Source organism: Chlamydotis macqueenii, chromosome 17 (assembly GCF_036417535.1).
Source record: "Chlamydotis macqueenii isolate bChlMac1 chromosome 17, bChlMac1.mat, whole genome shotgun sequence".
Classification (NCBI taxonomy): Eukaryota; Metazoa; Chordata; class Aves; order Otidiformes; family Otididae; genus Chlamydotis; species Chlamydotis macqueenii.
Window position 1 is genome coordinate 10,444,162 of NC_141572.1, and position 21,323 is coordinate 10,465,484.

General features: G+C 44.5%; 2 protein-coding genes and 1 pseudogene across 2 annotated transcripts; all 3 read left to right on the forward strand.

The window, feature by feature from the left end:
* The first annotated feature begins 135 nt into the window (after positions 1-135).
* On the forward strand, positions 136-8,197 carry LOC104475118 (solute carrier family 2, facilitated glucose transporter member 11). The gene is made up of 11 exons (XM_086761313.1): positions 136-261; positions 692-852; positions 3,355-3,479; positions 3,727-3,856; positions 4,434-4,582; positions 5,080-5,267; positions 5,403-5,513; positions 6,018-6,119; positions 6,284-6,359; positions 7,529-7,656; positions 7,991-8,197. The coding sequence occupies exons 1-11, from the start codon at positions 136-138 to the stop codon at positions 8,195-8,197; spliced, it is 1,503 nt and encodes a 500-aa protein (XP_086617439.1).
* A 2,520-nt stretch (positions 8,198-10,717) lies between these two features.
* LOC147598614 (macrophage migration inhibitory factor pseudogene) lies at positions 10,718-15,376 on the forward strand (annotated as a pseudogene).
* A 3,167-nt stretch (positions 15,377-18,543) lies between these two features.
* On the forward strand, positions 18,544-21,073 carry LOC104486928 (macrophage migration inhibitory factor). The gene is made up of 3 exons (XM_086761558.1): positions 18,544-18,890; positions 19,782-19,954; positions 20,806-21,073. The coding sequence occupies exons 1-3, from the start codon at positions 18,783-18,785 to the stop codon at positions 20,870-20,872; spliced, it is 348 nt and encodes a 115-aa protein (XP_086617684.1). The 5' UTR covers positions 18,544-18,782; the 3' UTR covers positions 20,873-21,073.
* The last annotated feature ends 250 nt before the right edge of the window (positions 21,074-21,323 follow it).

Sequence of the window (21,323 nt, forward strand, 5' to 3'; positions counted from 1 at the left end):
TTGCACTTTGGCAGCAGTTTAGAGGGATTTTGGAAAAATGTTTACATTCAAGAGGATTTGAAGTGGACAAATGGGAAGGACAAATGTGGCTACAAAGACTCTGGCCCTGCACAAATCTAGACTAACAAGAAGCTGATGGAGCATTTTATTTTTGCTTTGCAGGTTCAGTTCCGGGGACTATTTCAAATGATCTTAGTGCTGGGAATTGGCGGTAGTTTCCCATACGGATTCCACATTTCTGTCATCAACTATCCTTCTGTGGTAAGTAGTCATCTCCTTGAGGTGGAAAACACAAAACAGAGCCTGAGCTCTCCATTCTCCCACAAACCTCAAATTTACTGAGCATTCAGCTGATATATCTATGCCTTTTCTATGCCTAACAGTAACGTCAAATGTGTGGAGAAATTTTTCTCCTTTGAAGAACGGGATGACATTTTCTGTTTTAAATAAGTTCTTACCACATAATACGCAAGCCTCTAAAGGAAGGCAGAAAATGTTCTTTTAGCGTGCTTCCCAGGAAGCTTACTGACTGATACAAACTTGGAGATTTTGGCTAACTTGTTTTACCAAGAAAGTTAGTCTCAAAAGAAGTCCAATATTAGTTCCACAGGGTAGGTCTGAAGTACAACAGCCAAATTATGTGAAGGGATCTTTTACTCATTATCCAGTCAAATCTCATGTTATTTTTCAGCACATCAGGAAGTTTATTAATGAAACCTGGATAGAGCGACATGGCTCTCCCCTCCATCCTGAGACAATTATGCTGTTGTGGTCCTTCATTGTGTCTGTTTACGGGATAGGAGGATTCCTGGGAAGCCTCTGCTGTGGCTACCTGACTACAAAATACAGGAAGTAAGTGTTTCTTGTAACAGCTCAATAGTCAGAAAGTAAAGGGAAATACCAAGGTGAACGAATAAACCTCTTATTTTTGGTTGAAGCAGTCTGATGGAAGACTAAACTGATTTGGTTTGCGAGCACATCCACCTCTTTCAAGTAGCAAGCAGTTTTCTGTCGTGTTTATCTGCCCTCCCCAGTGAACTGTATTTCTGTAAAGGATGCATTCATCATCACATCACCAGATCAGTGCCTCTGGGAGCAGCAGGATAGCGTACCTGCTCTCTTCAAGATCCCCTATGACTCTCATAAAGATCTTCCAAGCTCTACAAACCCCCAAAAGGAGCCGTGTGTCCTGTGTTGTAAAACATTATATGCAGTTACTCTAACCACCTTGAAACCATTGTGTGGAAGATATCCTTAAGTGTCAAAGAAGAGCCAGATTTCCAGGTTTAAATACACTCATTTCAGGGCGATGACATATTAAACATTCATATCTAATCTAAAGAAAATGTGAAGAGAATATGAAAGAATAAATTGCCTGTAACTATGCTGTAAAGACACAACTGGTGACGAGTGGCATTCCTCAGGGGTTGGTCTTGGGACTTGGCCCTTATTCAACACCTTTGTTGGTAACATGGACAGTGGGATAGAGTGCCCCCTCAGCAAGTTCGCCGATGACACCAAGCTGTGTGGTGCGGTTGACACGCTGGAGGGAAGGGATGCCATCCAGAGGGCCGTTGACAGGCTGGAGAATTGGGCAATCGTGCAAACGTCATGAAGTTCAACAAGGACAAGTGCAATGACCTACACATGGGTCAGGGCAATCCCACACGCCCATTCTCTCCGGGTGGAGAATGGATCAAGAGCAGCCCTGAGGAGAAGGACTCAGGAGTGATGGTGGATGAAATTCTCAACATGAGCCAGCAACGTGCACTTGCAGCCCAGAAAGCCAACTGCATCCTGGGCTACATCAAAAGAAGTGTGGTCAGCAAGTTGAGGGAGGTGATTCTTCCCCTCTACTCCACTCTCATGAGACCCCACCTGCAGTACTGCGTCCAGCTCTAGAGCCCCCAGCATAAGAAAGACATGGACCTGTTGGAGCGAGTCCAGAGGAGGCCACGAAGATGATCAGATGGCTGGAGCACCTCTCTTATGAGGACAGGTTGAGAGAGCTGGGGCTGTTCAACCTGGAGAAGAGAAGGCTCCAGGGAGACCTTATAGTGGCCTTCCAGTACCTAAAGGGGGCTGATAGGAAAGATGGGGAGAAACTCTTTAGCAAGATCTGTTGTGATAGGACAAGGAGTAATGGTTTTAAACTAAAAGAGGGTAGATTTAGACTGGATATAAGGAATAAATTTTTTACATTGAGAGTGGTGGAACACTGAAACAGGTTGCCCAGAGAGGTGATAGAGGCCCCATCCCTGGAAACATTCAAGGCTGGGTTGGACAGGGCTCTGAGCAACCTGATCTGATTGGAGATGTCCCTGCTCCTTGCAGGGGGGTTGGACTGGATGACTTTTAAAGGTCCCTTCCAACCCAAACCATTCTATGATTCTGTGAACCAGAACCAAAGAAATTATCCAAGAGACATCTCTGTTCTTGGCAATCCATCTTCCTGAAAGTCAGTTCCAAACTATCTGCCCCACTGGATGGAGAAAGGATTCCTTATCAATCTGGTCTGTTCTCAGTGCCTTGTGTGTAACACCACTAATTTCATTTGCAGAGAAATTGGCAAACATATCTGCTTGGTGTGACCCACTTAAAGATCTGCTCCACAACCCAGTGATCCAGAGGCCCCTCATGGGTCTCAACAAAGCATCTTAGCCTGCCCGCAATTGTGTTCTTTCAAATCAGGTAAGTGCCCCCAAGAAGTTTCTTGTGGGACACTGCCTCATCCCACACACAGAGAGTCTCCAAGACTGGAAACAAGATCATGCACTTCTCCCGTTTAACAATGATAACCTAATTGCTGAATCACAGTCTTCTAAATAGAGGATCTCTGTGAATCCTTAGTGTCTGCAAGAGGACTCTTGTCTAGCAAGCAACATGGCAAAACAACTGAGTGCACAAGACTTTGATTTGAGCCTGAGACATCAGGGTTGTGAAAATACCAAGTGTCTTTAATACGAGCCATTCTAGAATGGGAGCCATGGACTCAGATTATTTCAGGGAAACAAGCTGACATTTTATGAGCAGTTCTAGCCATTAAAAAATCTCAGTGACAACCTGGGCCAGTTCTTTGATCTCTTTCTTCACTTGTACCATGGAAATACTGATGAAGCATTCAATTGTTTAAATTCTAAGCTAAGAAATAATAATGAATTCAAATCTAAGGGATCCTGAAATTTTAAAGAATTGCTTTCACTATCCAAGGTCAAAATAATTTCAGTCATTCCTCAAAACAGCAGGAATGGCTGTACCATGCTTCCTATCACAGCAAGAGTAGTTAGCCAAAAGATTACGAGACTTTCTCATTTCATACTAAATTCTTGTGGGCTTTTTTTTTTTTTTTTTCAGAAAAAAGTGCCAAATATGCACCAACCTGATCATGCTGGTAGCTGCACTTTTCATGGCCTTCAGTAAAACAGCCAAATCCTTCGAGATGATTCTGGTCGGACGTTTTCTCTATGGCATTGGTTCAGGTATGTGCTCATGCCTGAAACGCAAGCATGCTTGCTGTCCCAGGATTGTCTCTACAGGCATTGCCATTCTTGGAGAATGATTTTTAAAGCAAATAGGCACTTAATAAAAATGAAAGACATCATCCTGTTTGCAAGAAATTTTAATGTGAATATCAGAGTGAATTGAAACAACGTAAGAGAGGATGAAATCAGAAGGTTAAGCTTTTCTCAGTATTTTAACAGTCATTTATCCTCTTCTGTGTTAAAGGTTTTTCCCTCAATGTACATCCTCAGTATGTAGGAGAGATTTCACCCAAGAAGCTGCGTGGATTTACCAACTCCACAGTTGCTGTTTTTCTCACACTGGGAAAACTCACAGGACAGGTTATTGGACTACGGTAAATATTCCAATACTTCTATCAGGTTACACTAAAAGTAGTACAAATCTTTCTATAGTTTTACCTTATCACCTAGTCAGTGACTGAGAAATACTTCCATCTTCCCCAAAACAGGCCTTAGCTTATGCCAGAAGAAAAGTTTGGATGATATTTGAGGCAAACATATTGTTTTAAATACAGGAGAAAGAAAAATTAATTACTTATACTCTTATTTCTTCTTATTTCCACACTTTTTCTACTAGAGGACTTCCCCTTCAAAATTTACTGTACTTACATGAAAAGTCTTAGCGAGATGCTTTGGTCCTGTGGTCAAACAGTGGGCAAAGTCTCATCAGCTCTCTGGACATTACATTGGATCTGAGTGATATTTAGAAAGTTTTTCAAAATGCCAAATCATTTCTTTAAAATTGTCTGAAATAAAAATAGCCAAATTTGTGAAATTTGCCAAATTATCAATTCAGCTGTTTGCTCCACTGCACCTTTGAAAGGAATTTGAGCAATCCTCATCCCTCAGAAAAACTTTCTGAACATCCATTCCATTATTTCAGCATATTTTTGTTTTACATACACTTTCCAGGGAGATTTTAGGAAGTGAAGCTTTGTGGCCATGGTTGTTAGCATCTAGTGGACTTTCAGCATTGGTTCAACTGGCTACTCTACCATTTTTCCCTGATTCACCATCCTACCTCCTGATACAGAAGGGTAATGAGGAAGCCTGCAGGAAAGGTAGAGTGTCTACTTTCCTCACTTACTTCACTTCATTTGGTACGTTAGAGTGACAGCCTCTGCAGAAGACAAGCAAGCGAGGCAGAGCTGTACAGCACCATGAGGTCCATGGAGTAACAACAGAGGCAGTTCTAAATAAAACAGCTGAGATATCTACTACTAGTAGATATTTACTACTAGTAGTAGATATCTCAGTAGTGCGAACTGCTTTTTCTTTAAAGGAAACTGTTTAGGCAGTTCCTTTTTTATCATATAAAATGCACTTAAGTGTTTATTTCATTTACAATTAAGTCAACTCAAAATTAGAAAGATATGCTATACTGATAACTAGAGAAACAAAATTCTTCCATCTGCCCCAGACCCAACCAGCTGGCAGAAGCAGACAGCATCGACACCACCACCTACACCAATGTCAGGCAAACCGAAGGGTTTACTATAAGCACTTGTGATGGAGCTATACTGGTAGAATACTCCACTCCCCTCTTTCTCCCCAACAGCCATCAGGAAGCTCTGGGGGGAAGGAGACCACCAAGCAGAAATTGATGACATTATGAAGGAGAAGGCTGCAATGACAAGCACAAAAACCTTGCGTGTCCTCGAACTTATAAAGGAGCGATCTTTGCGCTGGCAACTTTACATTCTGATGACTGTCATAACCACCTTGCAGCTCTGTGGAATCAATGCAGTTGAGTGCTCTCTTTATCCTCAGAACAAGAGAAGACATTATACCGCATTACAAACCCCTCTCAGTTACTGTTTGTTACATCGGCTTAATCGCAACACTTTTTTCACAGGTGCATTTCCTCTCTGCGTTTTTCAGATATACTTCTATTCTTTTGAAGTATTCCACACAGCCAAGTTTGAAGAATATCTTATCCCATACGTGTCCCTGGGAGTTGGGCTGTGTGAATGCTTATCCTCTATACTGTGTGTAAGTCTTTTCAGACTTGAGTTTGAAGGAAAAATTGAATGTGGTCAACAGTTGTATTTTTCCTTACTTATAACTGGGCTGGGGAAGATTTGCATAACCTAAGACACGTTTCTTACTCCTGAAAAACCACACGCAGGATAAAAGGCAGCTTTTTTCACAAATTATTTGGATGACTGTATGTCTTTAGACTCATTTTTATTCTGTAAAATAATTTTCTAATATTCTGGATTAGATGTGTGTATGTATATGTGCATGATTTTATATATACCAGCATGCCAGGAAGAGAACTGTCTAACAACAGCCTAGGGTTGACTAATAAACACAGCTTAAATAATGAATTAGCTTTGAAGGAGCTAATCAAATTAATTAGGAATTAAGAGACTCTCAAATGACATTGATTTCTGGCTGTTATTTAAATAAGTCCTCTGCAAAGAACACACGGAGAGAGGAGGAATTATTTCATTTGAGAACTGGGATTTATGAACCGTGCTTTCTGCTTTCCAGAGCACCCTTATAGACCGGTTTGGGAGGAAGGTGCTGCTATGGGGAGGATACACGCTGATGTGTTCTGTGCTAGTGCTCCTTACCATGACCCTGTCACTGCAGGTAAAAAAGCGGCAGCCTTCTAGCTACTCACCCAGCGTCAGCCCACCTTTCCAGTCTTGTTTTATAGGACATGTACAAAAACTTGAGTAAGTGGCAGAAAATACAGAACTATGCTGTTCTGTCATTTATCTAACTGTTTTATATCACTGGTTTCTCACTTTTAGAATCAGTTCTTCTGGATGCACTACTTCAGTGTTATCTTGATCTTCCTATTCGTTATCTTCTATGGAATTGGACCATGTGAGTACATCAATGGCAACACTGGGAGGAAATTTCGTATCGTATTGGTTGGTCACACAATCTCCAGAGGAAGAACAGACTAGTCCCATAGTAAAAAGTTCTAGAAATAAAGGAAGGAAGGGCAGATAAGTACAGTAAGTGGGAGACAGGAAAAGGACAGAGACATCTGGTCCATCCTGACCAGTTGGGGAAGGTCCAGAGGAGGGCCACAAAGATGATAAAAGGGCTGGAGCACCTCTCTTATGAGGACAGGCTGAGAGAGTTGGGGCCGTTCAGCCTGGAGAAGAGGAGGCTCCGGGGAGACCTGATAGCGGTCTTCCAGTACCTAAAGAGGGCCTACAAGAAAGATGGGGAGAGGCTGTTTAGTAGGGCCTGTTGCAATAGGACGAGAGGTAATGGTTTTAAAATAGAGGGGGGTAGATTTAGATTGGAAATTAGAAAAAATTTTTTTACAATGCGAGTTATAGAACACTGGAACAGGTTGCCCAGAAAGGTGGTGGAAGCCCCATCCCTGGAAACGTTCAAGGCCAGGCTGGATGAGGCTCTGGGCAACCTGATCTGTTTGGAGATGTCCCTGCTCCTTGCAGGGGGGTTGGACTAGATGACCTTTGAAGGTCCCTTCCAACCCTAACCATTCTATGATTCTATGATCTCAAATGTTATTGCTGATCACATGATCTAAATAACTTAAAATACAGTATAATCTTCTCCAGAGGGTTTGAGACAGAACAATTTCAGAACAATTTTTACAATACTCAGCTAAAACCAGGATTGTAGGCATTGCCAGGCATATTAGAGTAATCATCTTCATTAACTTAGCAAATAAAGCTCTATGTCTACCAACATGCTTCAGGTGGAACTGACCACAGGAGCCAAAAGGGGAGCTGGTTTTAAAAATTACTGTGCTAATAATGGCTACCAGTGCAAAATGGAACTGCACAGATCTGCTGGCACCAGAAAAGGGATTCCAGTATGTACGAGAGAAACCTAAATTAACAACTGTAGTCCCTTTCTGGAATCAAGGTCTTTCAACCCTCATAGCAGAAGCCACCTGCCAACAGGCCATCTATTCTGCCTGTCTGTCATTTTCTACCACTGCCATTGTGAGGATCTTTGGCAGGAGCAAGGAAACAAGTGTACTCGCTTTGTGTTTTGCTTTTTTTTTTCAGCTGGAGCCACTATATCTATCATGGTTGAAATCTTCAGCCAGTCATTCAGACCATCAGCCTTTCTGATTGTTGGCTGCATCAACTGGATGGGACTCTTTGTACTTGGGATGATTTTTCCACTGATTGTTGTAAGTGACTCTAACTGGATCCCTCCCTCCAAGATTCCACTTCTGAATGCCAACAGGGAGCAAAATAATAGCAACAAATTGCAACAATATGCAAAGCTTAGAGCTCTGTCCAAATCCCAAACCTGCTCAGGAATCCCCCAGGCCTGTCAGAGGAGCAGCAATTGGACTCAGGTCAAACGTGGCCAGTGGAAACTCCTGGTTTGATATCCATCCTGGTTTGTGTATTGAGCACTTCTTTCAATTTCAATTACTAAGACACAGACTTGCACCAAGGGCAGGGAAATAGAAACTAGGTTCTTATTTTCCTTACAGTGTCTCCCATTTCTCCTTGCAGGATAAGCTTGGACCTTTCTGCTTCCTTATCTTTTTGGGAATCCTTTCTTTATCAGCAATTTTCGTCTACCTATATCTCCCTGAGACCAAAGGAAAGTCAATCATGGAAATAAAAGCAGAGTTCAACAAGCTGAACTTTGGGAAAAAAGAAACCTCAGTCACTGAAAATAAATTTCCCAAGGAACAGTTGTTCTGCACCAAACTCTGAATGTTCAGAGGAGAAATTTGCATCTCTTAGAAAAGACAGGAAACGTTGCAATAGAACTAAAAAAGGCAACATTAAAAACACACTGCAAGCTCTTCTGTCTTACTCCTTTTTTCTTTTTTTTTATGTAGTTACAAAATTCATTATGCTAGAGTTTTATTTCTTGATGATATCTAAACATTTTCATACGAAATGTCACCACCCAGTTTTAAGATCAACTGGATAAAAAGATTTTTTTTCTATTAAAAAAAAACCCCTTTTATGACAGTCTACCTTATGAAGTTTTAAAACATTTTGTTAACAGTTCATAGGGCCCAAATCCTGATCAAAGAACATACATACACACAGGCTGTGCTCACAGCCCTGGACCCACAACCCTGGGCCTCAGTCCCAGGAGTCCTGCCCAATGCCACAGGTACCTGAACAGTTTGTTATTGAGCTTTCCTAAATGAGACCTCGCTAGCTCTAAGCACCTCACAATCGGGAAACTGCTAACAAATAGCTCTGAGAAGAGCATGAGAAATAGGAAGGACCAAGTGAAACAATTTAAGGCAACAAACCAAGGGAAGGAAGGATTAAGAAGGCTGGAGAAACACAGGAGTCTAAAATCTAGCAGGCTGACAGAGAAAAGTTAGGTATGTGCTTTAGGGAGACCTGAGCAGATACAGATTCAAAATTTAGCACAGTAAATTAGGACAAAAAAGGCTCCAGCCATGATAACAGAAAAAAAAAAGTATTGAAAGTGAACTTGTACCATGCAACAATGGTTCTGGAGATGTAACGGAAATCTCAGAGGAGAACATCCTAGAAACTCTAGGCAGGGAGAAGGACCTGCCAAACAGAGATATTATTGTATGCAAAAGAAGTAAAATGGCTGCTATAAAATAAAGTACACTCCCAAGAGCATCTGTAGCGTCTAAGGATCTGATTTCCAACCTGGTAGATCAGCTTCTGGGAATTACATCAGATGTTTTCAGAGAGGAAAGAGTTTGTTTTGGAAACGTTTTTCTTGTTATGTAAGCAAGCTGCGAATAACTAGTGATTATCGTACCCAGCAGAAAAAATAGGTTATGAAGTTCATTTGAAATACAGTCTAAGTTTTTCCAAGTGACCACTAACAAATATAGATGATTTCTGACGACATGCTTTGGATTACGCCACCTGCTTTCAACTAATCACTGGAGAAAAGTTTCATCAATATTACAAACAGCAATTCCTCTCCTTATGGATGGAGTTGTCACTTGAGTTTGTTTTTAGTCCTTTAACATAGGAAACCTGCCCTGAAAAGGCTGTTTGTACAAACAGATTTTATTTATGGATTTTTTTTCCAGGATTTTCATTATTTTCAGAATGCTCTGGATACAGGAGATACAATCCACTCACGCGGGCTGTAGATGAACACTGGCACACAGTAATTAATCTCCTGAGTTTTTATTTGCTGGCTTTTTACAGCAAGGGTGCTACATTGAAGGAACTGGATTAAGATCAACATACACCACACAATTAACTTAAGCATGTTCATCTGGAGGTTTTCACCATTCAAAAGTATTTGTTTAAATTACACCACTGCAGTATGAGCGTTTAGCACAAGCTATAGAAAGCTCTCCCTCTTTTCCACAACAGAATGAGTAGAAAAGCCTTTAACTCACAGAAACTACTGGGTATAAAAACACCCACCACCTTGAACATGGAGAGGTTAACAAACCATTTATTGTATCCCCATCGGTATTTTCAGCCTGCCTTCCCCACACACATCTCACTGCCAACACCCCCTAGCAAATGCCATATGACCCCTCTAAATCACTTCTCTCATCTAAGACCCTGATAGGCAGCAAAGAACTGATCCCACTCTGGATAAAACCCTCTCATTTTAGAAAGCCTGTGGATTTCCTGTCTCTCAGGAGATCCTGTTGACTGTTACGGGACTATTTGCACAGCAAAGGAGCAAGTTGAAAACAAACCTCTTCTGAGTACGTAGAATCCAGTGCTTGCCACAGTGGAAAATCGAGACCCTGATTTTAAGGCATCTTTGTTGTGACTTAGTCACAGTTCAGGAAAGGTCTCCACAACATGTGCCACTGGGGTTTTCCTGTAATGGTCTATTCCACAGACAGAGATCCAAACCTCACAACTGAGGCATCCATCTAAATTTTTAAGTAATTATAAGACTTGCAAGAAGAGGCACATTGTAACTCTCCCCCTCTCAAACAGTCCCTTTTTTTGCCTTTTACTAGTTTTCACAATCAGCCTGTAGCCAAATACGAAGTGTCATTTTGGATGCTTTAATTTCTAGAGCGCAAACAGCCCACTTGCCCCCCCAGGAAAGCTGTACATTGACTACCTGTGTTAGCAGCCTGCATGAGGCACTCCCACTGCTCCAGGTACACCTAAGCAAGGTACCACTGACTATTTAAAGGCTCCTGAGGTACTTGCTAGCATTGTGAGGTAAGTTCTCTTGCAGGTGAGTTAGAAACAAAGCTGTGAACAGGGTGGTCTGGAAGAAAACTCTTTTGTCATCCAAAGATGACTAAATTCATTGTTAACACAAATATAAGTGAGGATAAAGTTCCAGAGTCTTTCACAGGAGAGCTCACTCAACAGTTGTCAAAAGCAATGGGCAAACCAGCACAGGTAAGTTCAGATGCTCAAGTGTTTTATTTAGTCAGCTGTGCCTATCTGACAAGCTATTTCTCAGTGATAGCCTCTATAAACTAATATACTTAATGACTCACTAGTATTTAGAGTCTTCCTGTTGTGACAGGACAAGGGGTAATGGTTTCAAAATAGAGGGAGGTAGATTTAGATTAGATATTAGGAAAAAATTGTTTACAATGAGAGTGGTAGAACACTGGCCCAGGTTGCCCAGAAAGGTGGTTGATGCCCCATCCCTGGAAACGTTCAAGGCCAGGCTGGATGAGGCTCTGAGCAACCTGATGTGGTTGGAGATGTCCCTGCTCCTTGCAGGGGGGTTGGACTGGATGACTTTTGAAGGGTCCCCTCCAATCCTAATGATTCTATGATCCTCTCTGTACAAATAGCAAATACTTGTTTGCTGCAACTTAGTTCTGTCAAGGTCTCAAAACACTTAAAATATTTTAACTAGCTTTCTGTATGATGGTATTCCATGTAGGTCAAGGCACTGGATGTGTGTGGGTATGTAAACACAGGTATCTCTATGAATACCTCTCGAGAATCTAGCTGACTGAAAGCAGCCTCACCCTCTAACTTCCTTGCTGAGTATGTATTTGTTATCTGCCACCAAACTGCCCGTAGCCTAGTGGTTACAGCTGAAGAAAAAACATAAGGTATTCAGCTTGCTTGGACATCTAGCAAAAATACCCATGTGACATCCTGCTACTTGTAGTCAAAATACCAGAATAAAATTTGTCTGCTGGTTTCATTACCAAACTGCGGGATTTTTACCTGCCAAAACTCATGGCAATATGCTACTGAGGTGAAGTACTGAAATACTGTCATTAAGGGTCTTATAAAATTTTATAAGGCTTTTATTTTCTTAATTAGTCCTGAAAGGTCACTAGTCACTATATCAGTTGTTTACTGAAGACTGTCAATGAATATGAAAAACAAAGTGAAAGCTTCTTTACAGACCTGTAAGCTTCATAACATGAGCTCCTCCATTGCTGTAGCAGCAGCAACTTAAGTGAACTGGCTATAGATTTTTAGCAGCTTGGTGAAGTACCTTTTCTGAGTATTCACTAGCAAATGAGCATTTTCAGAAAATGTTTCTTATTTTACTTTGGGAGTGATACTTTGAAACCATAGAAAGAATGAAGTTCTGGTGCCTACAGGAAGGATTCTGAGAGCTGCTCCCCAGTGAACCTTTCTCTATGCACTGGGACACCTGAAGTTCTTGAGGAGATCTTTGCTCTTCATGGAAATGAAGTGCTCTGAAACGGTGGTCACCCCCAGCTGCTTAAGATGGCAACAGAGATGTCTGAAGCCCTTAGCAACTGCTTGATAACTGCCACAGGTGAAAGTGTCCTGAGAAAGGGGGAAAAATAGACCCAAAATTAAAAACCAAGTGAGATAACTGAAAATGTTAGAACAAACTTTGGAATGCCTTAAAAATGGTAAGAAGAAAATCGTGCACAGCTGGCATGGTTTTGTCAAAATCAGGAACATTTTAAACAGCAGTGTTTTATGCTCAGATCTAGTCAGGACCGAGGTGTGCAGATAACAATAGCTTGCATGCACAGGAGAAAGACTAAGAATTCAGTAAGATAGTAGGAGATGCTTTCTTTCAATAGCTTATTAATAAGTCAAACTGCACAAAAGACAAAGAATAATTCATTAAAGAGCAAACGATTTGGGGAGCTATTATGGGTTATGACACAAGAGTTAAGACAATGCTTGGGAGCAGGGGGATTTCACTTGTGTTGTGCGCAAGGTGGAAGTAAGCCTCAGCAGGAGTACTCCACCTATCCTCTCTACTCTGAGAAAGAGGTAGGCAGATTAGAGATGCACCAAAGCAAAAACACCAGAGAAACAAGAATTCAGGGAATAGCAGAAACTCTGGCTTTTCTAGAAGAGAAGAATGCTGAAGAAGAAGGCTGTCATGGAAAAGATGGGAATGCTGGCTTTTTTCCTTCCTCTGTGGCATAAGGCAGGAAGCAGCTGGCTTAACTTGCAGCAAGATTTCAGTTAGATCTTGGAGGAAAATTTTAAGTCTCTGACTTCCAGTTAGGTTCTGCATCAGACTTGTGCCATGGACCCCACCAGTGGTGTGATGGTTAATGGTACTGACTCTTGTTTGACCAACTAGAGATTCTCAGTTCAGCCCTGATTAATTAGAATATTTCTATTTGTTGTTGTACAGCTGTGGACTTTAAAACACAGCTGTATGTGGCCGGATGTTCTTAGTTCTTATCAAACTGATCTGATGTCAAGTTAAAGAGCCACCCGACCTGAAGAAGCCTGGCTCTACTGTGTCTCTTCCAGGCAGACTGTTTGTCTGATAAAGGGGCGCGTCTTTCTCTAGGAACAGTAATGGAGCTCTATGCAACCAACCGGTCTCATTAAACATGTAGGAAATCAACCTCTGCCAAATTAGACCAAAGTTCATTATCTCGGGGAATAGTCAGAAGCATGTTTTGGGCTTGAACAAGCCTTGTCTCCACAAAAAGCAGGCTTAAATGTAAATGGGAGTAAGATTATTTTTTTCCAACACATGCAGTAATATAATGAAATTCTTATGTAAAACTGATGTGTTCTATCCCTCTTCAAAAAAAACATATTTTTTTTTTATCAGTCTAACAAACAAGTACTTGCTGTTGGGGGGGTGGGGAGTGTCAGCTGGTGGATCTTGCATAACAGCTCCTGAATATAAAACTAGAGGCCAGGGCTGGGATGCAGCTGGAACAGGTTTGTGCAGCAGTGTGGAAGGGATATGTAATGAGACTTAGAAATATACAGGGAACAACAAAGACATTTTTTGGAAGAGGACATGCAAGCTCTTCGTGACAAAGGAGGCAATAGGAAAGGGAGAGTTTCTTAGTTATAACACAGAAAGAAGGAAAGGATTAGGGTGGGCTGGAATGCAGAGCTTTCCTCTTGCAGGAAACGATACCATTTGGAAAAAATATTGATTTTTATTTTTAATCAAATAGCCTTTTTTTTCTAGTGGAAAAACTGTTGCAAACATTTTCAAACTCTTCTAAGAAGAAAATAATGCTGATCAACACTTCATCTTGATTTTTTTTTTTTTTTAATAATAATCTGCTTCCGGGGTAGCTGTTGAAGGCATATATGTGCCTACATCTGGTATAAAGTTGAGAGCACAGGGTGTGCAGCCAGGGGAGCACAGGGCCAAGCAAGCGGTACCTCAGCAGGATCTCCTTGGCTTATCCTGTATGCTGTGGTCTGATGCACCTTGCACCCAAACAAGCCCTAAATGACAGCCAAGACTAATTACCCAGACAACGCCTGGCACTCAGGCTAGGTTGTTTTACCAAGAGGGTTAATTGCTACCGAGTTCCAATGATGCGCTGCTAATAAACGTGGGTAAGAACAGAAGAGAAGCCAGATGGATGCCAAAGGAACTGATCCCTGGATTCCCCAGTGTGTGGATCTGACACTGTGTATTAGCAGCAGGGAAAATTGCAGGCTGGTCATTAATATTAACATAGATACTTTCTTCTATTTTTCCTGCTATCAAGAACAATAGTAGGATTAGGCTGTATTGTGTTTAATGAGAGGGGTGTTGATTTAGACCTCTGCTGCGTCAGCTCACATTTACCTCAGCAGGAAAGACTGCAGCGGGAGCCAGTGAGGTGCAAAATCTCTCTGGAACGTGGGATGGCAGCAATGCAACTGCACACCCCCACTCGCACCCAGCCTTCCCGCACAGGCAGGGAGAGCCCGGTGGCTCCAAGGTTCTGGATGTACTGCAGGTCACGCAGCTCTTGGAGCACCTGAATTCTCTACTCAAAATTCAAAGTCAGTCAAGATGGAACTGCAGGGTCCTCCTTCCAACAGTGTGCCTGGGCTGAGTATCCAGAACCCATCCTTCAGTAGGTAATCGGGCACACTGGGCTTGAAGGTTGCAAGACAGCAGGCAGGGAAGGATCTTTGCCACAGGGTAACTTAAGAACATTTGCATTTTACTAAGTGATGAAAAGCAACTCTGAGTGCCTGGGATTGTGAGTTTGTTTGGTTTTTTTTTAATAATTTATGTGCTGCTAGTACCTTTAGTTAAGAACACAGCCGTTCTGCAATAGCTGAAAGAATTGTGATGGCATTGCCTGGTCCCAAATGGTATGTCACGGGGAATGTGGTTCTAATTCATACCTTCCCATCTTTGTGACTTGCAAAAAAATATTTAGGAAGTCTGGAAGAGCAACAAAGTACATGCAGGAGAATTTCAAAAGCATAACTGATAGGCATGCACCTATTTTCACTGCAGTTTAAGTATGCAGATACTTTCCTGGATTTTCAAAACTTTTCCTAACATGGCAAAGGAAAAACAATATTCCTTTCTCCCAACAGTATCTAGCAATACAGATCTCTCCTGACCAGCTGATGTCCTTTGGTGGTTCCACAGACCCCTGTGCTGTGTGCTTTCTCTACAGCATTGGCAAGATAGGGGAGCAGGAGAACAAGGTCTACTCCAGATTGCTTTGTGACCTGCTGAACAAACAGCTGAAAATACCATCTGACAGGTGAGCTGATCCAGCAGCCTGTCTGACATGACTTTCCACAGATTGTTAGAACTATTAATCCCAGAGTTGTCCTTTGCTGTTCTTCTGTTAACATTCTGCTTGAAAAGGCTAAATTCCAAGTCAATAGAGCAACTCTCCAATTAAAAATAGGAAAGGAGCAATTGCATGAGCTGCAATGCCAACACCCAGAAGTTGTAAAATATCTCTTAGCTAAAATGATGGAGGCTCAGGCACTGCATGTACTCACAGACCTCGTGTATGCAAAAGCTCGAGTACAGACACAACCTGATGTTATTAAATCCTTTAACAAGGATTTCCTTGCAAAAGGAAATACGTAACTTGCTGAGATACGGTGCAGGCCTGAGCAGTGTAAAGCTCCAGGGGACAGCCTACAGCATGACTGTGTGTCCTGCTGCAGGAACAGCCTGGCCAGTCTGCAGCACTCAGCTCTCGGCAGCTAACCGTATCTGTCTTCCCTTTCAGAATCTGTCAGCTTCTTCGAGATCAGTGCTGGCAATGTAGGCTGGAACAACACCACCTTTGCTTGAGGTGCCCTCAGGTGGCAACAGCTTATTCCTGAACCCTCACACTGGCTTTTGAGCACTGCAGTTCTAGTCACGTTTCCTGTATTTGGCACAAATGTAAAAGTCAGCGCTGCCTTAATCGCTGCTACCCACTGCTGTTCTAACATCTTGTCTGCTTCTTAAATAAAAGAAAAAAATTCAGCAGAGGCCTTAACATTGAGACTCTCTCGTTATTCTGGAAAGCCCTGTGATTGAAATGGAAGGTGCTTTCTCAAGATATTCTTAACAGAAGTGTTTCTTTTTAAAAACTGTTTAGCCTTTTGTGTGAAGATGGACACTCCATTTGGATATGCCTTTCATGCTCAACAGCCTGGCCAAATTTAAGTAGAAACTATCTTGACCTGATTTCAAAGTACATCTAAACCAATAGATGTGGCTATCAGTGTGGCACACAGACCTCTCCTCACAAGGAGGAAGGACATGATTGCCTCTTATTTAAAGGGGGTGGATTGTAGTCCAGGTCTTTCTTAGATTAACACTACGTGGACATCTAGCTGCTTAGCAGGAAAACGTTGTGCTGTGAGAGTCTCTCAGGGCTCAGCACAGACAGAGGGAGTAAGTGGAAAAAACCCACCGTTCCCTGTTCTACTCTCCTCTTTCCATCCACTGAACAATTCGCAACGACAGTGAAGATTAGAGCACCGCTCAAAACGAGGCAGAGGCACAGCGAGCCATTCCCAGAGGCCAAAGTAATGAATTAATTACAAAAGGAAGATTTCCATAGAAATATTTATTATTCAAGCCCTCGGTCAAATAAGAGCATTTGTGTCCAAAGTGAAAAAGACAAAAACTGACTACAGATCTGTTTCCTGAATCTCTGAAGCTGGGTGTATTGTGAGAGGTGTTTTTCTGGAAGAACAAACCCATATTACCCCTGTTCTGAGCTCTGATGTGAACATCCCATTTTGTCCCTGTCACAGCTTTGCTTTGTAGCCACAGTCTTTAAATATAAGCCTGCACTTCAACTTGCAAAAACAAAAACTGCAACCTGAAAAAAATGAAAGCTGCTTCAGTGAAACAAAGCAGCACAGCTAAATAAAGCAACATGCTACCTGGCATCTAAATACAGTATATCTTACTAAATATTGCTCACTCCGCTTAAAACTTGGCGCAGCTGCCCTTTGAGGAAGAAAGGCGTGACATGACGTAGGTTTTCTTCTGGCGGAATTGCTTGTGGTGAATGGCTATGAAGCCCCTAAACACAGCAGGACTTTAGATGAGGAGGCAGTTCCCTTCTGAAATCAGTCTGTCTTCTTCATAGAGCCACTGGCTCAACGAATGCTGCCTCTGCCTGTTTTTTGGAGCCACAGCATCAGCATTCTCTGACATATTATGAATGCACGAGTACGTGAGGGAGAAGTGCATACGTACACACTCCTATTGGATTAACTCCTAAAAAAGCATCTTAGAAGCTATGAAAATGTACATGCTGCTTCTTCCTTAGTCAAGGGGGCAAAAGAGAATGAAACTGTGGATGTTTTTCTATCGTATGGCAGCACGGCCAGGGTCTGTCGCTTTGGGCCTGGCAGGCCACAGAGCAAGCACGCTGGTAGTGACATGGCTCTTGGGTTTTTCTCCCTGCACTGAGAGAATTCCCACCCCACCTCCATGCAACAAATCTGGGAGGCAGGAAGGTGGGAGGAATAAGTGGCACGATGCAATGTCAGGGAGCGATGTTATCAAAGGAAGAAAATGTATTTTCAGTTCTTATTCACTAAAAAATAAGTGTTCCAGTCCTACCAGTTCTCAGTGTCATAGCCTGTGCCACTTCACAGCATTCCCACACAGTACCATCCCTTATTCTTCGTTCAGGGCTATGTGTGTTCACATATGTAACATGTATGTACAGTCATCTTTCTAGTAGCAGCAGTGCTGGGACTTTGTTAAAAATGAACACGTGCTCGCTTCCTGTGTGTAAAATGTCTCTGTGGAGCGGGCTCTGGGCCTGATCCTCTTCAGCCTTCCTGTGAGTCATGTCAAGCACGGCAGCAGAGCTGCTGCAGTCGCGGCAGCGTACGAGGCAGGGTGGGGAGCCGTGCCCTCTGCAGCCTACGTGCATCGCCTCACACAGCCCAGCAGAAGGCTCGTCTCTCAGGCTGCCTCTCACCTCCGAATAGACACGCACCACTTCTTTTCTGAGCAAATAAAGATAATTTCAGTCTTTTTCCAACAGAAAAAAAAAGATTACGTGAAAATTAGGATGCTGAGGAGTAATAGATCACTTTCAATTTGACTGGAAAACGTTAGAGAACAATTAAAATGCCAGCAAGTCAGATATTTCTGCTTACATCCTGTTAAAGCTATGCACACAGTTAAAACAAAAACCGTACAAATGTGCCTTTATTTTGCAAAAGAAAAATAATCCTTTCGGAGCCAGGGTTAGCATCCCTTTTTGTAACTGCCGAGCCTGTAACCCTTTTTGGCCCTGATCCTGCAAAAGCCAGCGGGAGCGCTACAGCGGTAGTACCGGGTGCGCTCATACCGGGTTATGTATGAACTGCCCGGCGCGCCAGGAGTCGGCTCCAAGGAGGAGCCTACAGCGTACCCTCAAAAAATGCTCAATGGCAGCAACAAAGCAAACGAATAACGGCGGAAAGGAGAGAGTTCTGGCCGGGCGGCGGGAGGGAAGCCGCAGCAAGGGCAGCAGATTAGGGAGGCAGTCTCCTCTCCCTGCTCCCTCCCCCGCCCCGCCGGGCGCGGCCCCTTTAAGGCCGGCGCGGCCCCGGGCGCACTAAAAGCGTCGCCGCCGCCGCCCCGCTCCACTCTGCCGCTCCCGCCGCGCCGCATCGTTCCGCTGCAGCCACCGCCGCCCCCCCCGCCGCCGCCATGCCCATGTTCACCATCCAGACCAACGTCTGCAAGGACGCCGTGCCCGACAGCCTGCTGGGCGACCTCACCCAGCAGCTGGCCAAGGCCACCGGCAAGCCCGCGCAGGTGAGGGCGGGCGGCGGCGCCGGTGCTGCCGGAGGGCCGCGGCCCGGCGGGAGCGGGACCGGGACCCGCCCCGGGATGCGGCGAGCACGTGCGCGGCGGCCGGTGCCGAGGGGAGGACCCGGCGGGGCGGAGGGGCCGCGGCCGCCGAGGGCCAGCGTCTGCGGGCGCAACGTGAAGAGGGTTGTGGCCGTTCCCCGCCGCTCTCCCCGCCCCCCCCGGCTCCGGCAGCCCGCCGAGGGAGCCGGGCCTCCCGCTGCCTCCGTCCGCGCTGCTGCCCGTCCCTAGGCCGCGCGGCTCCCGGCCGCCCGGGGCGGTAGCCTGGTCCGCAGGAAGCTCGGCGCTCGAATGGCTGCAGCGGCCGAGATGTGGCCGCGCTTCTGCCCGGGAGCCGGGATTTCAGCCGCGGAGCTGCGTGGCGGAAGGGGCCGGTTTCTGCCAGGCCGGAGCTCCCCGCCGGGCTGCTCCCGGTTATCCCGGGAGCGGGTACGGCTCCTCTGGGGCCAGACCGCTGCAGCCTGAGGAGTCAAAGCCCGATAAGGCTGAGCTGCGGACTGGCCCGGTGGCTCAGTCAGTGATTTGAGGGTGCGGATTCTGGCACACAGAGACAGTTTTAAGGCCCTTATCTCCAGCCGTGTGCTCAGTGCCCGGTGCTGTGGCGGGCAGGAGCACCCGCCGTGCAGAGCACGAGCAGAACCCGTGTTCCTAAAGCGGAGAGCCGCGCTGGGGCGTGCGCTGCCGTGCGGGCTGTGGGGTGCGGAGGGCAGCGCTGGGCAGGCTGCCTGGGCTACAGCACCGCGCACAGCTGCGTGGTTCAAAGCTGATGCCTAAAGCAAGTTTGCTTCAGGAGAGGGAAGGTGAGATAGGCTGTGACTGTTTGTTTTCTCACCGCAGTACATCGCTGTGCACATCATACCTGATCAGATGATGTCCTTCGGGGGCTCCACTGATCCCTGCGCGCTCTGCAGCCTTTACAGCATCGGCAAAATCGGAGGGCAGCAGAACAAGACTTACACCAAGCTCCTGTGTGATCTGATCTCTAAGCACTTGCATGTATCTGCAGACAGGTAAGGCTGGGACGTGATGTTATTAGCCTTGTTTATCTGGCTCTCCGAAACTGTTTTGAAAAGTTAATTTAAAAATAGTAAAAGCCAGGAATAAGTCCGTGTGTTTGAGAAAATACAAAGTGATCATTTGCAGCATTTTAATGTCCAGTTAAGAGTTTGATGCCTACGCCTTTCCCTTGAGAGCCCTCTGTTAAATGGCTTCCTATTCTTGGAGTAGGGAAAAGATCCCAGAGGACCGACAAGTTGTACAGTGCGGGTTTTGCCACTGAGGTGGGATGGGAGGCTGAAAGCACAAGGGAAAAGCAGTAGCAGGCTGGAGCTGAAAAACAAAGTAGAAACCAGCAGGCTGTGAACCGCTCCTCCGCAACCTGCAGAGCCCTGGGAGAGGGTCTGCACGCAGCCGTGAAGAACGGGAAGAACCTGCTGCTGCTGACGGTGCTGGCATTGGGAGGAAGAAAAGCAGGCCCTCGGGGCTGGCTCTGCAGGGCTTTTGTAACGCTGACAGTCTGTTTGGCACGTGCGGAGGACTGCAGAGCTCAGAAACAAAAGGTTTTGATTATATGGAAATTCTTGACAGGCTGCTGACCAAAAGCTGTCTGGTGTCTGAACAAACCCTGACTGAAGAGGAGTTTGTATTTAAAAAAAAAAAGTACAGTTCCAGATACTCCAAGGAATATTGACTGTTGGAAGCTCTGCCAGGGAAGTTAATAAGATTTCAGTGGAAGTGAAGCTTGAAGTTTCTTCTGGGGAACAGGAAGGCACTCTCCCTTGTCCTGTTATCTTGTCTCACTCATCACTTACATAAATGATTTAATAAGGTCATTGTTTGTGTTCCTGTACCTCTTCTGCAGGGTGTACATCAACTACTTCGACATGAATGCTGCCAATGTGGGCTGGAATGGCTCCACCTTTGCGTAGAGCTCTCCCGTCTGTCTGAAGAGGCTGCTCCTGGACCACCCTCATCCTCCCCCTTAGCAGAGACCACCACACAAATGGCCCTGTGTTGCATTTTGTGCATTCTCACAGATTGATGGCTCCTTACTAGTGTGTTTAAATATTGCTGCTTCAACATTCCTCTGTTTTCTCTGTATAGAAAACAAATAAAGGTTTAGAAGTAAACTGTCTGGTGTAGGCTTTGGCAGGCTGGGGATGGAGTTGGGAGATCAGCAACGTATTTCTTTCACTCTCATTGCTAACCCAAACAAAAGAACACTTTGTGTTTGTTTCCATTTCTCACACATGGCATTTCACGGTACAGATAGACTGAGTGGCAGGGGCCTGACCGCACTCCAGGGTGACTTTTACCTTGCTGTAGGTGTCTCGAGGGCTTCTTGTTGCTCCAGGTTTCTTTTGGCTGTGTCCTCTGTTG

What these genes read in the sequence shown, in the direction of transcription:
- LOC104475118 (XM_086761313.1), top strand. Translation starts at nt 136, where the DNA reads ATGGAGCATTTTATTTTTGCTTTGCAGGTTCAGTTCCGGGGACTATTT. An exon ending in GGACAGGTTATTGGACTACG is followed by an intron (nt 3,857 to 4,433) that starts GTAAATATTCCA and finishes TACACTTTCCAG; the next exon opens with GGAGATTTTAGGAAGTGAAG. An exon ending in CTTCTATGGAATTGGACCAT is followed by an intron (nt 6,360 to 7,528) that starts GTGAGTACATCA and finishes TTTTTTTTTCAG; the next exon opens with CTGGAGCCACTATATCTATC.
- LOC104486928 (XM_086761558.1), top strand. Translation starts at nt 18,783, where the DNA reads ATGCCCATGTTCACCATCCAGACCAACGTCTGCAAGGACGCCGTGCCC. An exon ending in CCACCGGCAAGCCCGCGCAG is followed by an intron (nt 18,891 to 19,781) that starts GTGAGGGCGGGC and finishes TTCTCACCGCAG; the next exon opens with TACATCGCTGTGCACATCAT. An exon ending in TTGCATGTATCTGCAGACAG is followed by an intron (nt 19,955 to 20,805) that starts GTAAGGCTGGGA and finishes CCTCTTCTGCAG; the next exon opens with GGTGTACATCAACTACTTCG.